Source organism: Mastomys coucha, unplaced genomic scaffold (assembly GCF_008632895.1).
Source record: "Mastomys coucha isolate ucsf_1 unplaced genomic scaffold, UCSF_Mcou_1 pScaffold22, whole genome shotgun sequence".
NCBI classification, from domain to species: domain Eukaryota; kingdom Metazoa; phylum Chordata; class Mammalia; order Rodentia; family Muridae; genus Mastomys; species Mastomys coucha.
Window position 1 is genome coordinate 263,738,384 of NW_022196905.1, and position 19,859 is coordinate 263,758,242.

Genomic DNA, 19,859 nt, shown 5'->3' on the forward strand with positions numbered 1-19,859 from the left:
CCATGTGGTTGCTGGGATTTGAACTCAGGACCTTCAAAAGAGCAGTCAGTGCTCTTAACCACTGAGCCGTCTCTCCAGCCCTACTTTTGACAATCTTATGTAGCCTAGGTTGGCTAAAAACTTGCGGTGCAGACCAAGCTGGCCTTGAACTCCTGATCTTCCTGCCTCCACTTTCCAAGCACTGGGATGGCAGGTGCACTGTGTCCGGCTTCCCTGCCTATCATCTTTTGATAAGCTGAAAGGAGCTTATCACCAGATGAAGCCCATTTACCAGGGGTTTTCTTTGATTGTCCTGCTCTGTCCTCAGAGCTCAGCCTGTTCCAGAGCCAGTCCGTTAAGCTTTCCTATTTTCTGCTTGTGGCTTCATAGTTTTAACTTTGTTTCACCCTCTAAGGTGATTTGTGTGTGGTCCGAGGTTTACGTTAGGCTTCCCATCACCCCTTCATAGATAACCAGCTGCTTTGGCAGCGTCAGTTGAGACAACTTCCTTTCCCTTGCAGTTGCTTTGCACTCAGTTGGCTTTTGGAGGACGCCCACTTTTTAGACTCTGGTTGCCGTGGTTGCCGTGGTTGCCGTGGTTGCCGTGGTTGCCCTCCATCGGCCAGTGTGCCTATCTGCTTTCAGATGCACTCCGTCTTGATTTATGGAAGCAATAGCTGGGGGTCTTAAATGCAGACCGTTTGATGGCTCTGGCTTGTCTAGGTTTTTGCATTTTCTTTCACATTTTAGGATGTGCCCATTCACTTCTACCAAAAGGCCTCATAAAATTTTGATAGGAATTGTATTAAATCTATGCATCAATCTGTGGCAAGTTGAAACCCTAGGAGTGCTGAGTTTTCCAATGGACATTTATAGTTTATCTCCACAATTATTTAAGTCTTATTTCCTCTCAGTGGGTTTTCAGAAGCAGTTTCCAGTTCTGCCTAGGTCCTTTAAACTCACCCCTACATACTTTTTAGTCCTAAAATATGTTGTAAACTATATTTCAGAGAAATTGTCTCACCGTGGCCTGCCACTGCTGTTTAGACATACGGCCGATTCTCATACCTGACCTCGATGCTCCTTGCTCTTGGTATATTTTATTCGGGGCTTTATGACTTTTCTTTCTTATGCCTCCAGCCACCTGTGGTTCCCGCAGCCACCTGCAATTCAGGTGTTATTATGATTGTACTCCACAACACATTTATGCCAAACTTGCTCCTTTATTCTCTTGTTGTTTTAATTAGGATCTCTGCAGCCATGATAAGAACACTGACCAAAAGCAACTTGGGGAGGAAAGGTCACAGACCTTTTCTGAAGGGAGCCAGGGCAGGAGCTCCAGGAGGAACCTGGAGGCAGGAATTGAAGCAGAGACCACAGAGGAGTGCTGGTTACTGGCTTGCTTTCAGGGTCCTGTTTTGTTATTGGTCCAGTATGATAGATCTGTCCAAGGATGGCACCACCAGGAGTGAGCTGGGCTGTCCAACATCAATTAAAAATCAAGAACATTCCCGCAGGCATACCTATGGGCTGATCTGATGGAGTAAATGTCTCAATTGAGGGTTTCCCCTTCCCAGCTGTGTTAAGATTAGCCATCAAGGGCTGGAGAGATGGCTCAGCGGTTAAGAGCACTGAAGCACTGACTGCTCTTCCAAAGGTCCTGAGTTCAAATCCCAGCAACCACATGGTGGCTCACAACCATCTGTAATGAGATCTGACACCCTCTTCTGGTGTGTCTGAAGACAGCTATGTGTACTTACATATAATAATAAATCTTTGGGCCGGAGCGAGCAGAGGTCCTGAGTTCAATTCCCAGAAACCACATGATGGCTCACAACCAACTGTACAGCTACAGTGTACTCATATACATAAAATAAATAAATAAATCTTTTATAAAAAATAGATTAGCCATCAATTATGTTTCACATTTTGATAAGGGGGGGTGGTTAATGTATCTGCAGTCTAATTGCCAGGCCAGTGCCTTTCCACCGTGCTTGCTGTGTCTGTCCCTGGACATTTGGGTATTGGGTACAGTGATGCCTGGGACTTTCTCCGGTCCTACTGGACATCTCTGTGTTATTTTCAGAGGCATCCCTTCTAGGTGTACCCAACCTCTTGGTGTTGCAGCAGGATACCGTTGTCTCCCTTGTTCACACTCGAGGATCTCACAATTCATTTACAGTAAATACCAGCATGTGTGAGGTGGTACCAAGGAGACTCAACCACCCCACTGGAGGAGGTTCTGATAGATGAGGGCTGCTGAGGGAGGGAGAATCATTCTCCTTTGGGGAGGTGGCTGCCGGCAGGTTGCTCATGGCCTGATGGATGACCTCCACACCCATGTGCATATGGACGGCACTAATCCATAATATTAACATTGTGGATTATTAATGGGATATTAATTAATATTATAGGTTATTAATAATAAAGAGACATGAAGTTGGGAGGAAGATACAGTGTAGGTACTAGAGGGAGGTCCACAGACATAGTGGTAAATGCATGCTATCAATATGCATTATATAAATGTTTAGAACTTTCAAAGAATACAAATATTATTAAAAAGCATACACGCAAAGCCTTCCCTCCTCTCTCCCCCTACTGTGCTGCAGGAAGCTGCTTCTCTACGGCCAAGGAGCTCACAGAGGAGATTTGGGTTTTGTCGTCAGAGCGGGAAGGGCTAGAGACGCTCCTGGGCAGGCTGTTGGCGCTCGGCTCCAGGAACGTCAGAAGACTGGGCAGTGTGAAAGAGGATTACCTCCAATGCAGGCAGGACCTGGCACTCCAGGACGCCGCCCACAGTGAGTAGCCCCCAGCGAAAGCCTCGGGGCAATGTAGCGCCGACATTATTGGATCCTATGGCTTGCTGTGACAGTGTCACAGAGCACTCAAGACAGTTCACGGGGGACATTGTTGGCATGAGCCTTGGATAACGGGGTAGGATCACCTATTAGCTTTTACTTTGTCTTTCTCTGACCTTTTCTGCTCTGCATTTGCTGACAGACACCGTGGGCTGTGTAGCTTGCTCCCTCGGGGGCACATCCTGAGCTAGACATTCTCCCTTGGTTCAGTTTTCCAGGATGCAGGTTATAGGCTGACACTGGGGGACTGAGAAGGGGCCAGGGGGTGACTCTTCTGTCAGTGTGTCCTCTGAGGGTTGATTCTGTCCCCAGGAGAAGGACACAGCTGACATTGGTGCTAGCCTATAGAAGGGCCAACATGCTATATGCCCTGTGTTCCACTTAACAGAGGCCACCTGCATATTCCACACACCCACGTCAGGGAAGATCAGTGTTCAAAGTCCAGACAAGGGACAGTACCTCCAGCTGTCAGGGCTAGGCCTGCCACTGTGGGATGAGCAGACCAGGTTTTAAAGTCCTCCTGAACGGAGTGAGCTGTTGTTCCCTCCCTGTTTGAATCAGATAGTCAGTCGTCATGGTGTCTTTTGCCAATGAAGCCTCAGCTGGCTCAACAGCTCAGAGCCAAGCATTATTTTAACTTTTTTTTTTTTTTTGGTTTTTTGAGACAGGGTTTCTCTGTGTAGCCCTGGCTGTCCTGGAACTCATTCTGTAGACCAGGCTGGCCTCGAACTCAGAAATCCGCCTGTCTCTGCCTCCCAAGTGCTGGGATTAAAGGCGTGCACCACCACCACCTGGCTTCTTTTAACTTTCTTTTCAAAATATTTAATTTTTATTTTATATTATGGGTGTGGGGGGCGGGGTTGTGCATGTTAGTGTAGTACCTTCAGAGGCCAGAAGAGGGTACCAGATGCCCTGGAGCTGTGTTACAGTTATCATGTGGGTGTTAGAAACAGAATTCTCTGTAAGAGCTGCCAGTGTTCTTAACCATGGAGCTCTCTCCCAGGCCTCTCCTCCTTCTTTTAGTATAGAAGAGAGATTATTTAGGGGTATGGGAAGGGGGAGTTGAGCAGAGAATAGAGGCAGAGAAAGAGGGGACAGAGAAGGAAGGGGGGGTGGGGAGGGGAAAGGGAAGAGAAGGAGAGAGCGATCAGAGAGAGCAAAGGGGGGCAGGGAAAGGTAAGGGTCAGAGTCTCTTTTTCGCGTGTTATTTTTGCATTGGTCATGCAGAGGTCAGAGGGCAACCTTCAGGAGTCAGTTCTCAGTCTACTTTTACTCGGCTCACCGAGCTTGCACAGGTCTCTGCCCACTGAGCCACCTCACCCATCCCTCTCCCTCTTAAAGGCCAAACTTTTTATTTATTTGTTTTTTTATTTTGCCATATGCAGCCCTAGCCTGTGTGTGGACTGTCTGTAAGCACAGTGCTGAGGGAGCTGCAGGGTCCCAGGCTCTGAAGGCTGGCTCATTTCGTCATGACAGACCGGAACAGGGTAGAGCTCTAGCAGACTTTTGTGGTCGATTTTTTTTTTTTAAGTCTATGAATAAGAAAAACTGAAATGTTTCATAGTGTTCCCACTCCGTTTTCACACAAAATGGGGGAGTGGATTATATGGAAGAATAAAGGAGATGTAAACAGATTTGAGCAAATCTAACCCAATGATATTTTCATTTGAATGGCGCGTGAGCTTCTTAAAGCCATTAATATCTTTTTTTCTTTAAAAAGCGCTGTGCAGTATTTGTGAATCTCATCATTGTTACTTCACTAAATACTTTCAAGATGATGAATAAAACATAAACAAGCGGCACGGGAGATTGTTACAGGAGACAACTGAGCTGCAGATGGCTCGTGGTGGGGACTTTGTGCTTCGTTCGTGATAGCATTATGCTGGGTCAGCTACCCTCTCCCTGTGGGTTTGCTTGCATGTGCTTAAAGCTGAGGAGGTGTGGCTTTGGATCACTCAAAGGAACCATCCAAGTGTTGGTGAGAACTTACATATGTAACAACTAAATAAGAAAATGTATTTCAGGGGCCCGGGGGGGGGGATAGTTTAATGGTGAAGAGCAAGTATTCTCGCAGAGGACTCAAGCTTGCTCCTCAGGTCTCATGGAGTGACGCCCTCTTCTGACCCCAACTGGTACTGCACTCATGTGTACACGCATATAGAAATGTATGCGCATTCATGAATTAAAACAAATTCCTGTGTGAATTGAAGCTTTCACCTATTGGAATGCAATAAAACCGGGTCATAGTCTGGGCTCAGCAAGTCAGAAGGCACTCTGTGTCCAAGGTCAAATGTAGCTCAAGTGAGCAGGAAAGGTGGATCTGGGTCTGTATGGGGGCGATGTACCACGACCTTTGCAGTCTTGAGCCAAATACCTGTTTCTTAGGTCTTAAAATTAAAACAACAACAACAACAACAAGACCAACAATTGTGTGAATGATTTGGGGAAGAGGGTTGTACACATACTGAATGCAGTGCCCCCAGAAGCCACAAGAGGGCATTGGATCCCCTGGAACTGAAGTTCCAGGCACTTGTGACCCACCAAATGTGGGTCCTGAAAACTGAACTCAGGTCTTTTGTAAGAGCAGTACATGTATTGGATTGCTGAGCCATCTAGGCAGCCTATAGATAAAATGCCTTAAGGTAAAACTAAGAAATGAGCAATACATAGCATTGCTTGTCTGTGTGTGTGTGTGTGTGTGTGTGTGTGTGTGTGTGTGTTTAGGTATGCATGCACATATAAATGGGGGTCAGAGGCCAACCTTGGTTGCCATTTCTCAGGCAGTGTCAACTTTGTTTTAAGATCTTCCCTAACCTGGAATCTACCAATTTGATTAGACTGGCTGACCAGAAAGCCCCATGAAATCCTCCTGTCTCTGCCTCCAAAGGTCTGGGATTACAAGTGTGTCTCATCTCACCCAACTTCTTATGTGGGGTCTGGGGATTGAACTCAGGTCCTTGTGCTTACTACTAAACTATATCTGTACCCCAATATAAAACATTAAAAAATATATGATGTTTAACAGTGGTTGGGGAAAGCTGTGTTAGGATAGATGAGCAGCTCTTAAGCTCAGGGACGTGAGCTCTCTTGTTCTTCTGAGTTCCTTTATTAGATGATGCCAATCCAGCCAAGAGGCAAAAGACGTGACTTCCTATTGTCATTGTTGTTCTGAACTTGACCTTGATACCTGATGGCAGTCAGTTGCAAGGGTGACAGGAGCTGTCCTTACCCTGGGAGGCCGAGTGCCCTCAAAGCTCTAGGATTCTCTTTCAGTAGAAGGAGGAAAACTTTTCTCACCCAAGGGCCAATTAGCAGCATTGTTCATACGGAGAGCTCCTACGGGTAGGAAGCTCCTCTGATAGACATCAGAGATGGACCGGCCTGTCTCACCATGGAGGCGTCCTCGTGCCTTCTGTCCCTGGCTAGCTTATGCATTCACTGAGAACTGAATGCTGCCTCTAAGTCTTACTGAGGTATCCTGGGACCCAGCATGGCAGCCAGCCTTGGGCCACAAGCCTGTGTTCACTTCTGGGGGCAGGAGAGTGATGGAAAGTGTTTGTTCTGTCCTTCCTTGATTTGGACTGTGGGTGCAGACCTCGGATCTCCTTGAGAACAGTGACAAGAGGGAGGGACTTTCCTGAAGATGATGGAGTGGTCCCGTATGGATAGTTACTGGTTTGCTTTATCTTTGAGGCAAGGTCTCCTGTAGTTAAGGCTGGTCTTGAACTAGATGTGTAGTTGAGGGTGATCTTGAACTCCTGACCTTTCTGCATCCACTTGAGGGATAGTATTAGGGTCCTGCAGTTCCTAATACCTAGTTTGTGTTGTACTGGAATTGAATACCAGGCTTTGTGTACACCAGGCAAGCACTCTGAGAGCCTCAGCCCTGAGCTAGGTGTTCAGACTGGGGTGCTGGGAAAGGGGCAGAAACACAACAGTCTCAAGGGTAAAGGACAATAGACATGGCTGCGGCCTTTGACTCCTTAGGCTTCTGTTATGGTGACACACTCCAGTGAGGGGGAGAGGTAGAAAGACTTTAGTTTGGAGACTTCAAGTCACACACTTGAATTCTGAGGAATCCTTAGTAGAGTGGAGCAAAATGAAAATGTGGTCTCTATGTCCCCTGAATCAGCAGCCTTTATTTAATATGCATTTTCATTTTTTTAACTAAGGAAAAGTGAGGTGGAAAAAAAAAATCAGTAACTGACTTTGGTTTTTTTGTTTTGTTTTGTTTAAAAAAAAAAAAAAAAACCTTAGGATTTTTACAGCTGTTTCTGCACCTCCTGTATATGACTTGATAATCTGTATTGTACTTTATTAACACTGTTGATTTCATACTCAGATAAAAAGAAACCAACATGGAGGGAAGAGATTTCATCACAGAGTAATCAGGCTAGAATTTAAATAGGACATCATTAGCATGGTAATGGGTTTCTCTAGTTCAGCGGCTGCTTGAGTAGATCTGGGCTTACAGCTGGTGAGCCTTCAGGACCAGACTCCCTGGTGGGAAGCAAGCAGTTTCCAGGGAGAAGGCCAAAGGGTAGGATTTCATATTTCTGGGAAATATGAACTAAATGGAGATCTTGTCCATATGGACATCTGGTCAACTCCAAACCATCAGACGACAACTGTCAAATTCTCCTGATTTCCATCTCCACAGTCCTTGAAGGGACTTAGTTAAGCAGAAATCTGTGGACCAACAGCCCAGGGAACACAGAGCCAGACAGTGGGGAGCCAGGAACACAGAACCAGAGACTATGGAGCCAGGAATACAAAAACAAGTAAGGGTAGAAAGGTAAGGATTCTCAAAGATACAGGTCAAAATGAGGCAAGACTGAAAGTGATTGAGATGAACAAAGTCTGTATGGCCGTCAGTCTTCATTTTCAAACCACTGAGTCAGCTCCCAGCCTCTACATCCTATGACTCTGTTTCTTACTGCCATGCTCCCTAGTTTTGTGTTCTCTGGCTCCATGTCCCCTTGCTCTGTATTCCCTGGTTCTGTGTACCCTCGCTTCGTATTCTCTGCTTCCATGTTCATCAGTTACCCCCATGGGCATGCATGATGGTTTGGGTGTATAGCACACCAAAGCTGCAGTGCACAGCTCTGTGACCGCCACTTCGTTAAAAGGAGGACCTCAGCTCTGTGCTGTAGGGTGTCCCTTGTGCATCTGCTAGATTTTCAGTTTGGCAGATTGCCCTTAGCAACCACATTTCAGATGGTCTGGGCTTGGGGAACCTGCAGAGGTGTGTGGTCACATTCACACACTCACACTGATGAGAAGGTTCTAGTAGAGTTGCAAGTTTCTCAGAGAACAGCTCACTGCTGGATTTGGGTTGGGTTACTATGTGCAAGAATTGTAGCAAAGGTTACTATTTATAGGAACTGTAGCAAAGGTTACTGTGTATAGGAACTGTAGCAAAGTTACTATGTATAGGAACTGTAGCAAAGGTTACTATTTATAGGAACTGTAGCAAAGGTTACTGTGTATAAGAACTATAGCAAAGGTTACTGTGTATAGGAACTGTAGCAAGCACTGCAGATCTTGCCATAGTCCTTGGTCACTGTTGACTCAAGTTTCTTTTTCCCACCTATGAGATTAATGTGTCCCTGGTTTCCAGGTCAATGACGTCAGTCAGCCAAACAGTTTCAGAATTGTGTTTCATATTTACGTGATTTGGAAGTTGTCACTCTGATGGTTTTTAGAATTTAGCTGGAACAACCCTGTTCTGTGAGGGGTAGTGTCTCTTGTCCCGCTTCTCAGAAGTTTAAAAGCGAGCTCTCGCAGACCTCACCCTCCATTGCTCTTTACTGTGATCTCAGTTTGCATTTCTTGGATCCCTTGCTTGTGTACAGAGGAGTTAGACTTAGTGTGGATTTCATTGTTCTTAGAGAAGTAATGATTCTGACATGTCATCATCCCTTCTTGGTAGTGTCTCCCCTCTCACCATCTCCCACAAGAAGCAGGCATTTTGCTAGAGCTGGGCATACATGTAATTACTACATCCCTGGACCACTAAGGCTGCCAGCTCTGGTGGGAGGACTGTTTCATGCATGGGGAAACTGAGACAAGGTTTCATCTGTGGCCTCACAGAGAAAGGCCTGAAAGTCGTTTGCTTCTAAGGTTTCACCTTGCTTCCTAAGGTTTCACCTTGACATCGGGTTTTGTTGTTTGATTGGATTCTTAAGGAGGGCGTATCCCTCAATCTCACTACCACACCTGAGTACAGGCAGGATGATGTGGAAGCCCAATGATGTCCAGAAGCCCACTGAAGGGCCTGGCATTTGGTGAGTAGGTTGCACAGGAAACTGCTGAAGTTAGACCTTAATCAACCAACTTACTTCTTCACTAAGCTTGAGACACAGCTTTTCTCATGCTTACTCTACCATTGAAGCACAGGGGAGGAGAGACGTGTGTATCTTCCGACTGGTACAAGGCTGCTCTTGCTTTTCCCAGTGTCATCTCCTGTTCTCTTCACTGGAACCACTAAAGCAACACTTCATGGCCATGGGGATGTTTTCCTTCCAAAAACTGTGAAGTGATCTCCTGGTCTGCTGGCACACATGGCCCTGGGAGCTGAAGGAAGGGTGCTCCAGGAAATGGTAGACAGAAATTCTGCATGTCTTTGAAGGCTGATGGATAGGACGGCCTATGAAACTGTCATAGGCTTTTCTATGGGCAACATAGATTTTCAACGGCTTCCCACCTGTGCCCAGAACAAAGGGCATTCAGTGTGGAGTCAAAGAGCCCATCTCATTCTCTGTGGACACAGGCAGAAGATGCTGCGGGACCATGCTGTAGGAAGATGTCCTCTCCCCATTCCTTTTCTCTTCCTCCATTTCCTCCTCTGTGGCTCCATCACTTCTTCATGGCTCTACCAGCTCCTCATGGTTCTTCCCTCCTCTTCTGGAGGATTTCGCACCCTTAGCTCCCATCACCCACTCCTTGCATCCTTCCAGCCCCATCCTGATCACTTCTCCATTACCAATACTGCACCGCATCCCCAGTGGTGCCTTTCACTGGCCCCAGGAGTCTGTGCAGGACCCACCTCACCCATGATCCCCGTGCTCCCTGCCTACATTTGCAGCTCGTGTCTTCCTGGTCTCTGACCTGATTCTGGAAGGGTGATCATTAATCCTACATTAATGCTCCGTGACTATTCATTCTGTTTTGCTATGTTTAATGGAATACTTAATGGCATCTATGAAGAAGCTCACAGACTATAAATAACACCCTCTTTGGTAGTAAAAGGGTTTTATACAATATAAAATTTAGAGCACATTTTTTTCATCAAGAGCTCTGACATTAATATTCATTGTGAGCCCCAAAGTAGAAGCTATTCTGTCTTAGCATAATGAGTTTACGGTATGTTTCAAAGTCAGTTGCAATTGTGCTCTCTGCCATGACAATTACAAAGGTCCTCTTGTCTTTGCAGGCCCCATTACAGCTGTAAACCAGCTTGTGGCTGTCACCATGAAATGTATTAGGGCACCTGTGCACAAATACAAGGGGGAGACAGACTTAAACCTCCAGAGTATAGTTGTTCCGAATAACCAAACCTGAATGTGCCTTAGATGGTATATGGGCAAAGAAACTTCTAAACTAAATTCTTCTGTCTTTTTATTGATTAAATTGTTTGAGGCCCATAAAGTTAGATATAATGAGATCCCTAGACATTGGATAGAGAAATTTGATGTTAAGACACCTGTAGATTTCTGACCTCTCTATTTTTCTGTGTCACTTAGAAAAATAGTTATCTTCTATATTGACATGAGGAAATGTTATTATTTTTAATTCCCCAGGGAGGGCTTTGATGTGGGGACAGGGAGGAGACAGTTTCAGGAAAGTAGATTTGCTTTTGGAGCCTGTAGAGATGCAGAGGGGCTAATGTCGTGGTGGTGTTGGGCTGGGGGGGCTTGTGTATGGAGCCTGAAGAGATGTGGAGGGGCTGGTGTCGGGGTGGTGTTGGGCTGGGGGGGCTTGTGTATGGAGCCTGAAGAGATGCGGAGGGGCTGGTGTTGGGGTGATGGGCTCACATGAGGAGCTTCTAGAGGGCACATTTATCTCCCAAGCAGGTAACTTCCAGGAGATGAAAGAAGCCAGTGGAAGTGTGCATGTGCAGGCACAGTAGCCAGGGTGGGGACGCCTAGGTCTCAGCGTGGTTTGGCAATGCATGTTGATTGCCAAGCTGAGTCTCAATAGCCGAGTTCCCCTCTGCAATGCCTATTTTTCCCATTGCTGTTACTGAATGTCCAATAAGAAAATACTGAAGGTGATCTTGGTGAGGTGACGTTCCAGGTCTACTGAGGCTTATTACTGACAGCAGCAGTTAGTCCAACAACTTGTTCCAGTGTCCTGGCCTTCAGCATCCCTTACTTCTGCTCCTGCCTGGGGAAATGACTGCCTTTCTTACAACCAAAACAGTCCCACTGGCCCTCTGCCCTGGACCTTTGGCATTCTGGACTTGTTCTGTTCTCTCTTGTGGCCAAATGTAACTCGTGGACAATAAATCCTCTTGTTGTCAGCTGAAAAAAAAGAAAGAAAGAAGAAAGGAAATACTGAAGGGCTTTCGGAAGATGGCAACAACATCCAGGCCCAGTCTGTCAGAATCTCCAGGAAGTAAACCGAATAAAGTCAAATAACAGCTATCAGAAGAGGTGGGCGATGCCCGAGTATCAGTAGCTTACACAGCAGGGTTAAACAGGTAACTCCATAAAGCAGGAGAGAGCAGGTTCCTAGTCAGTCCTAGTTCTCTGTGAGAGAGGGAGTAAAGGGGACAGCTTTCCTGCCTCTGAGAAGTTGCAAAAGGATACTGAATTGAAATTGTTTCAAATATGGTTTAAAAAAAGGGGGGGGTGGTTCTATTTTAAAGGGACCATAGAGGGGGTGGGGTATAACCTCAGACTTTTCTGATACGCGTTCCTTCTGGAATGACCTGAGACCTGGGCCCGTGGCTCTCTGCGTGTCAGTCTTCAAAGATGTAGAACCTACCGATAGTCCACTGCCTCAGGGTTGGGTTTCTTGAGACCGCCACTGTCACCTCATGTCTCAGACACCCTCTCAGGGAAACTGGCTTTGGCAGCACATGGAGGTCAGAGTCAGGGTAGCAGTGTTCGCCAGGAATGCATGTCTGTTGGGATCTGCAGCCCCTGACTTCTAGAGGGGCTCCACAACCCACAGGACCAGCACCCACCCAGCCTCCATCAGCAGTGCCCCACCCCCAGTCCCTCCTCCACATCAGTGGCTGTCGCTGTAAATGTCCTTACTTGTCTGTGGCATTGGATTGCAAGAGTCTTGGATTCTGCTTTTGATCTGTCTTCTTCCAAGGCCATCTGAGGCCCCCAGGAGTCCACCTGCACATGAGTCTTCATCCACCTTAGATTCACTGCAGTGCTCTGGGGATGTGAATCACTTCTCAGTGGTATGTCCACATCGACACTGAACACACAGGTGATCATGGCCATACCTACCCTTTTGTGTTATTGTGACCAAAGAGAAAGTAAACATAAGAGGAAAGGATTTATTTGGTTCATGATTTTGGAGAGTTCTATGTAACTAAGTTTTTTCAAAGTCTACTTTTAATGATGGTTCTTAAATGCTTTTCCCTTTTAGCCCGCCACCCACCAGAAGTGGTGGGAAAGAAAGGATATGGGGGAAGTGGGCCTTTAAAAGGTTCTTTGAAGCAACTCCCATCTGTGTTGTCTGAAACCGGCAGTTCAGCTCACAGATCAGCAGTGGCAGCTCAGTCCACTCACTAACACTTCACGGACACACCAGCAGTCCAGTTCGGTAGAGTTGGGATAGCAAACAGGAATCGGCAGTGGTGGCCCGACCTAGCAGAGACCAAGCCTCAGCTTTGACTGGAGTCAGCAGGAGGGACCAGAGCCAACAGGAATGCCAGGAGAAGTTCTAGGCTGTGCCCCTTTCAGTGAAGTGAAGATCAGCGAAGATGTGAGACCCACAAATGTTGCACAGCTAGCTGTAACAGCAAGCTTAGCTCAACCTCCATCACTGTCCGCATGTCAACTCCTATTTATACCCTCCAAACATCTGGTGTCCTCCATGGGTCTTGCCTCAGCACATGAATCTGTCTCAGCTGGCATTACTCTGCCAATCAGCCTGAGTCCTTGGAAGCAGCAAGAAACTGCAGCACACCGCCAGAAGTTTTTTTGGTGCATTTCTCTCTATGGAGTCCTGACAAATGCAGCTCAACTGCACAATGTCAGGTGGATCAATACATGTGTGTCATTAGCAAAGAATCCTTCATCACGTGTCCTTCTACATACTTGCTTTAGTAGAACATCCTCTCTCCTGTGTCTGCTTCAGGGAAACATGCCTTCTTGTGTTTGCACCATCCGACAGTTCTGTACATCATGGTTAGGAGGGTGGGGCAGAGAGCAGAGCAGCTCACAGGATGGCTTCGAGGAATCATGAGAAGGCATAGGAAGGGGGTAGGAAACCGGAACACCTAAGGACACACTCCAGAGATCTACTTCCACCATCACAAAGGCTGAAAGCAAAAGCTTAGGCTAATATTTTTGAAGCCAATCAGAATAGAGGAACCTGAGACCCTTGTTGGGAAAGAGGCTGGTGGGGGGAGCTTGTCCCCCAAGGTCAAGGTCAACCTGGGACATTTCACAGGGAGGAGTTTGCAACAGTAAAAATCTGTGGTTCAGAATGTGCTAGGATGTGACTCTGAAAGCCTCAGTAGACAAATATTCCAAATGATCTTACTTCCCTGTACGAAGCCCCCGTTCTGGCCCACCCAGGGACGCCACTTGTGGTAGGCCTTTTGCTGGCCGGCCGCAATGACGACAGAACACCGAGACTTCTTCTCTCGACGGTTTACTCAGGAAATTTTCTTTTGTGTTAACAGCTCTTTTAGGTACCCAAGTGTTAACAGCTCTTTTAGGTTCCTAAGTGTTAACGGCTCTTTTAGGTGTTACGGCTCTTCCCACCTCCCAGGCCGCAGGCCAATCGCGCTTCTTGCTTCTAGGTGCTGCGGCTCTTCCAGCTTCTGCAGAATGTAGTTGTCGCTGCTGCTCTTGTCTCTGCGTAGTCGCTGCTGCTCCTGCTTCTCCGCTGCTCTTGCCGCTGCTCTTGCTTGGTTTGGAATGGCTCTGACTGCCTGGAGAGAGCCCCTTTTTATACCCGTGCCCAAGCCCTCATGGTTCTACTAGATTGGTTCCCTGGCAATCGCCTCATTAGCATACACCTGCTTGGGAGGGGTTTGGTAGCATGCACCTGCTTGGGTTTGGCGCATGATTGGTTAGCATACACCCGCTCGACACCTAATTTGCATGAGCCCCGCTCGGGAGGGGCGCATGTGCAGTGGAATCGTCTATCACTGCCTCCGCGCCTCTTGGATTCGATTGTCCGAGTGGCTGCCTACACTTCCCTTTCTTCCTCTTCCTTCTGGGTATTAAACTTAGGTCATCAGTCTTGGCAGCAAGAACCTTTATGTCCTTACCCATCTCCCTAACCCCTTTGTATCATTAAATCACTAGTCTTATAAACTCTCCGCCTTAAAAATCTCTATCTTCATCACCAGGAGATTGTTTGATGGGGATGTTTCCCAGGGAATAACTCTTGCTTTTCTCTTCCTCATTGGATTCATCTGCAAAGAAAGACGAGGCTCCAATTTGTGGCTCAATTTGAAACATGAAAAATCTAGACCTCTCTGTTCTCTCTGAATGTTTTCATGTGTGCATTCAGAAAGGATTCTGGATGCTACGTCAGCTCTTAATCTGCTGAAATGTCCCAACCAAATCACCCTAGTACTGTGTGAATCTGAATCTGAAACTGTCATTAGTGAGTGAGGACTCTGTCTCTTGGGCTGCCTGCTCCCATCATTCTCTGCTGTCTGGCTGCCCCACTCCCATGATGTTCTACTCTCTAGCTTTTGTATTCAAAGCTTTGTTTGTGACTTGGCTCCATCCTTGCTAAAGCTTTAGGGAATATAAACTAGCACAAATATTTATTGAGCTGAGTGACCAACTGTGGGACAGGAGATGAGCTGTTCCATGTATATGGAAATCTCTGAGCTCTGGGCTGGATTTTGTGTTCACCTGACCCAGAGCACTGAAACCTGATAGCCTTGTGATGTGCAGGACAAGGCAGGACAGGAACTCCCTGCAGGGAGACGTGGGGAGGAGCAACAGAGTGACTCACTCTCTTTTACCCACACTGCTTCCCTCTGTTCCATGGATGTCACTCATGTGGAAAGACCACTATTTTAAATCTACAGTTGTTGATCTTGTGTTGTGTTTACTGAGATGCACTTCCAGCTCCAGCAGCCCAGCGGAGTATCCTGAGTTCACGTTGTCCCACATCCCTGCTCAGGATCACGGCCCAAAGGTTGGAAACCTGGGGAGCCCATGAATCCTTGCTGCAGCATGACTGGGGAATAGGCTGTCCCTGTGTGGGCAATCACTTGGTTCTATTCAGAAGGGAAATGAAGTGGAGGGTGGAAGTTTCCTCTCATGTTTTTGGGCTTTGTGTCAGACTTCCCATCTCTCTGACAAATACCTGAGAGAAACAAGTTCAAAGGACAAGAGGTTTTTTTTGTTGTTGTTTTTTTGGTTTTTTTTTGTTTTTTTTTTTGGTTCAGGGTTTCAGAAGTATCAGACATCTTGCAATCTGGTTCCTTTGTCTCTAGGCCTGTGGGGAGGCAGAACATCATGGTGGAAGGATAGGGGTCCATGTCACATATCCCGGAAGCAGAGAGAATAAACATGAGCCAGAGCCACACCCCCTAGTGATGGACTTCGTCCACAGGCCTCGTCTTCCACAGTCCTGCATAGCCCCTCCATCTGCCAGGCATCTATTCAGATTTCCAAACCATCGATGGATTAAACTACTGAGTCCTTGTGCTCTGGAAAAGCCCTCAGAGCTATACAGCCAGGGGTGCAGTGTACTAACCGCTTAAGCATCTCTCCATATGATGGTGTTGATAATAAGATTAAATAAGACAGAGACTCAGGTTGGAGACTCACATGTCTCCATGGGTGAGGACCAGATTTCAAGCACACATTTGCCTTCAAAATGAAAGCAGAGCCTCTGGAACCTCCTCGGTTGACATCAAATCCACCTGTCCTGGCACATTCCCACTTATAATTTGTTTAAAAAATTTTACATTTGATTTCCAAGACTTCTGTCATTTATGGAACTCAAAGCTTATGTGGACAGCTACCACCACCTGGGTATCATAGTGGACAGGTTTAGTTTGAGTACCATTGGCACGTCATTTGCTGCTGGGCCTTGCTTTCCTCACATCGGAGGTATGGCCTGTAGTGGATATCCCATGAGCACCTGCAAGTTGTTAGGGTGCTGCTGAGAATTTAAATAATGTAGGTGGTGGATGAGCCACTTCTCATCGCTACAACAAAATATCAGACTAACTCGGAAGGAGAGGATGCCTTTTGTTCCCGGTTTCAGAGGGTTCAGCCCACGTCAGCAGACACCGTTGCTTCTGGGCTTGTGCGTCATGGCATCATGGTATCATGGTGTCATGGTGTCATGGTGTCATGGTATCATGGTGTCATGGTGTCATGGTGTCATGGTGTCATGGGCGGAGGACATGGTGGAGCAGAACTGCTCACCTCATGGTGAATGGGAACCAGAGACTGTTGCCAAGTCCTGTCTTAAACACCAGTCCTTCATCCCCACGAGACTGGCTGTGGCTATGTGTGACTGTTGATAGTCCTCCTAGAAGGAGGGGTAGGGAGAATTATTGGACCTCACTGAGTATCTGACCTCTCCCAGGCCAAGTGTAGGGGTGATTCTCCACTGTTAGAAGTAGATAAGCCATACTACATGGAGAAAGAACATGAGCCTGGTCTCAACAGCATGGCTCCCATAGCTGCTTTGTCTAAGCACTATCAGGAAGGTGTATGACACTCTGATGCCCTGCAACAACTACCACACCTCACCCTGGAGTCTGGATCCTCCTAAGGTGCCTCAGCTTGACGCCTGTTCAAACCACAGAGGAAAGTAATTCTGGGGGTGGGGGGGTCGGACTTCTGTGCCAAAGGCAGTTGTTGAACAAACCTGTAGAACACCCGAACAGCCGTCCACGAGGGTGGTTTCTGTTGTTTCAACACAAAGTTAAATAACTCATCAATTCGGTGTCCCCGTGAAACATGACTCACCAGCATCTGTCTTGTGTCACGTGGACAAGGTGGGAGGTGAGCAGGAGTGGGATCAAAGGCCGAGACCCGCTGACTCTGTTAGCTGCAAGAGGCTGGTGGTTAGATTGAGTTCTGTGTCCACACAAGTGTGGGAGGGACTTCACGCCTGTGCAGCGGGTGGGTGAAAGTCAAGGTGGGTGAGGGGGAGGGTTGAGAGATGCTGTTGCTGGGCTTTCCATCCTTCTGAGTCTCACAGCAGAAGTTTTCCAACAGAATCTGGCATCCTAGAGATTTTTCTAGTACTTGAAAAGGGTTAAAGGCTTTGACGGCCAAAGACACATTCAGCATGGCACCAGAGCGAGCAAGCGGAGGGATGTCTCCAGACACTCTCCCAGGTTGAGCTGACAGGAGGGGGAAGGTTCTCCAGGAAGACTTCAGTTTCTGTTCTTCGTTGCTTTGTGCCATTATAATTTTGCCCAAGGAGGACACCGTACTCATCTGGACTCACTGAACTCATTTATACTTATCACTGTTACGTGTCCCCACCTCGCTCATCCCTCCTCTGGGTTTCTTTGCTCCGAAGGAGGCTGTTTCCCTCCCTGCAATCCCTCGCTGCTTTGCGCTTTGAACTGGGTTCTACTTTTCCAAACCAAAGCAGCTTCTTCTCTCTGGAGCCAGGGGCATCTGCACACAGAGTCGGGCAAGATTTATTTTATTTATTTTATGTGTATGAGTATACTATAGCTGTATGGATGGCCGTGTGTGTGGCTGCTGTTGAACTCAGGACCTCTGCCAGCCCCACTCGCTCCAGCCCTGCTCGCTCCAGCATAATTTACTACAGCTGTCTTCAGACAGCACCAGAAGAGGGTGTTGGATCTCCTGACAGGTGGGTGTGAGCCACCATGTGGTTGCTGGGAATTGAACTCAGGACCTTTGGAAGAGCAGTCAATGCTCTTACCCTCTGAGCCATCTCACCAGCCCTGGAAATAGTTTCTAAAGAAAGTCTTCAAACTTAACTTTCTTCTGTTTCTACAAATGTTGTCATAGGCAAGCCCAAAGAATAACTCCACAGCAGGGCTTCGCTGGCTTCGTCAGAGCCTCCAGGGACCCGGCGAACATTTGGAAGTACATCAGCCCAGTCTACAGATTTGCTAAGTCATGGCTGTAATAGTCTTAATGTGATTTGGGACATGGGATGGTGATGTCCCTGTCACTCACTAAAGCCCTTCCCCAACAGGAACACTCAGAGTACTATATATAAATATCATTTAGCTCGTGTCCCACATGGGAGGTAGTCATTAGTGGTCCGTTGTGGGGAAACTGAGGCCTAAGAGTGAAACCTGCTGGCGCATGTGCTGATGATTGATCGCTAGTATTGCAGGTTTCCCATGCAGTGGGCAGGTGGGTATTGCATGATAGAGGTTGTCAGCCTACTTAGTGAGGGGTATATAAGACAAACAGCCACTTGATTACTGGGTAGTAAAAGACAAATACATCATTAGCGATGAAAGAGTGTCCCATCATCACAGCATGTACAAAGTTCATATTGAAGTCCCCTCGGGGTCTGCAGGCTCATTGCCAAAACCCAGCAGACTAATAAGAGTTCCATTATGATTGACACAGTTTATAAAACTTTTTTAATGAAAGTACAGTTTCATGTCAAACTCAGATAAATTTGAACCCTGATTTTTAATAAGATGGTAGGGTCTCTTGCAGACCCTTCGGGTAGATCGAATCATAAAGCCGTCAGGAGGCAGATTACCATGTCTTTCCAGCACCGGGGTCTTTGCCATTCCATCCATTCTTTGTAATGAGTCTTGGTCCTCATCTTCAGAAGGGTTAAGAGGACTAAGCAGTCAGTCAGTCTGCTGCCCCGAGATGCAGTATAATCCACGTGAGTCCTGTTGTCCTGCCCGGTGACTCCCTTGGGGGCAGTGGGTGAGAAGGCTCAGAATCAATGGCTCAGACATGGGGAGCAGGTTGAGAACACAGAAAGCTCGTTTATTCGCAGGGAGCGCCCTTTCTATCTTTCACTCGCGTCCCATTGTTCCCAAGCAAGCGTGTCTTCCAAGTGGCAGTTCCCGATTGGCTGTCATTGTCTTTGTCACCAATCTTTAAGCTCTCGGGCAGTCTTCAATTAGGTTCTCAGGCAGAAGTTGCCTCCACGGCTGCATGGCCGTATTAGAATGCTGAGTGACATTCAAGTGTGGTGGTACCACAGGCCTGAGTCTCTATGGGAGACGTAAGAGGATTTTGAGTTCCAGGCTAGCTTGAGCGACATAGTGAGACCCTGTGTCAAAACACACACACACACACACACACACACTTGTAGGGGGAGGTGCTGATACTAAAATTTTATTTAAGGCATGGGAAGGAGAGTTAAGAGAGTAGTAGAGGCAGAGAAAGACAGAGAAAAGGAAAGAGTAGAGAAGTAGAGGTAGGCCATGACCACATGGAGAGAGGGGGGAAGGGAATAGGGGGAGAGGGACAGCAAGGAGCAAGAGAGTAAGAGAGGCAAGAGTCCTAATTGGTTCTTGACTTGGTCAGTAAAGCAGGGCCAGAGCCACTTGCTGGGCGGAAGGGACAGGTGGGACTTCCTGGTCCCAGGAGGAAAAGAGATGCAGGGAAGGAGAAGGGTTTTTTTCCAGCCAGGCTTTGGAGGGAGAAGCATAAAACAATCATGTAAGATCTTGGGGAAGCTAGAACCAGTAGCCTCCACCACCAGCTGATAGTCAAGGAGGTTGGTGGAGGCTAGCTGATAAGTTTAGGGCAGGCAATTCTGTGCTCAGCAATTGTGCTAACAGGCAAATTCTAAAGTAATAAAGCTGTCTGAGTGTTTTTCATCCATGGAGCAAAGATGTGTATGTGGGAGAGAGGGAGGGAGAGAGAGAGG

The 19,859-nt window shown here is 47.2% G+C and overlaps 1 protein-coding gene across 2 annotated transcripts in view; it reads left to right on the plus strand.

Annotated features, from left to right (window-relative positions):
• The window catches only part of Disc1 (DISC1 scaffold protein), a 220,952-nt gene that overhangs the window by 112,409 nt on the left and 88,684 nt on the right, over window positions 1-19,859 (plus strand). For both annotated transcript variants that reach the window (XM_031341819.1, XM_031341820.1), the window contains exon 9: window positions 2,589-2,777. In XM_031341819.1, the coding sequence (XP_031197679.1) occupies window positions 2,589-2,777 (189 nt within the window). The remainder of the gene's footprint in view (window positions 1-2,588; window positions 2,778-19,859) is intronic.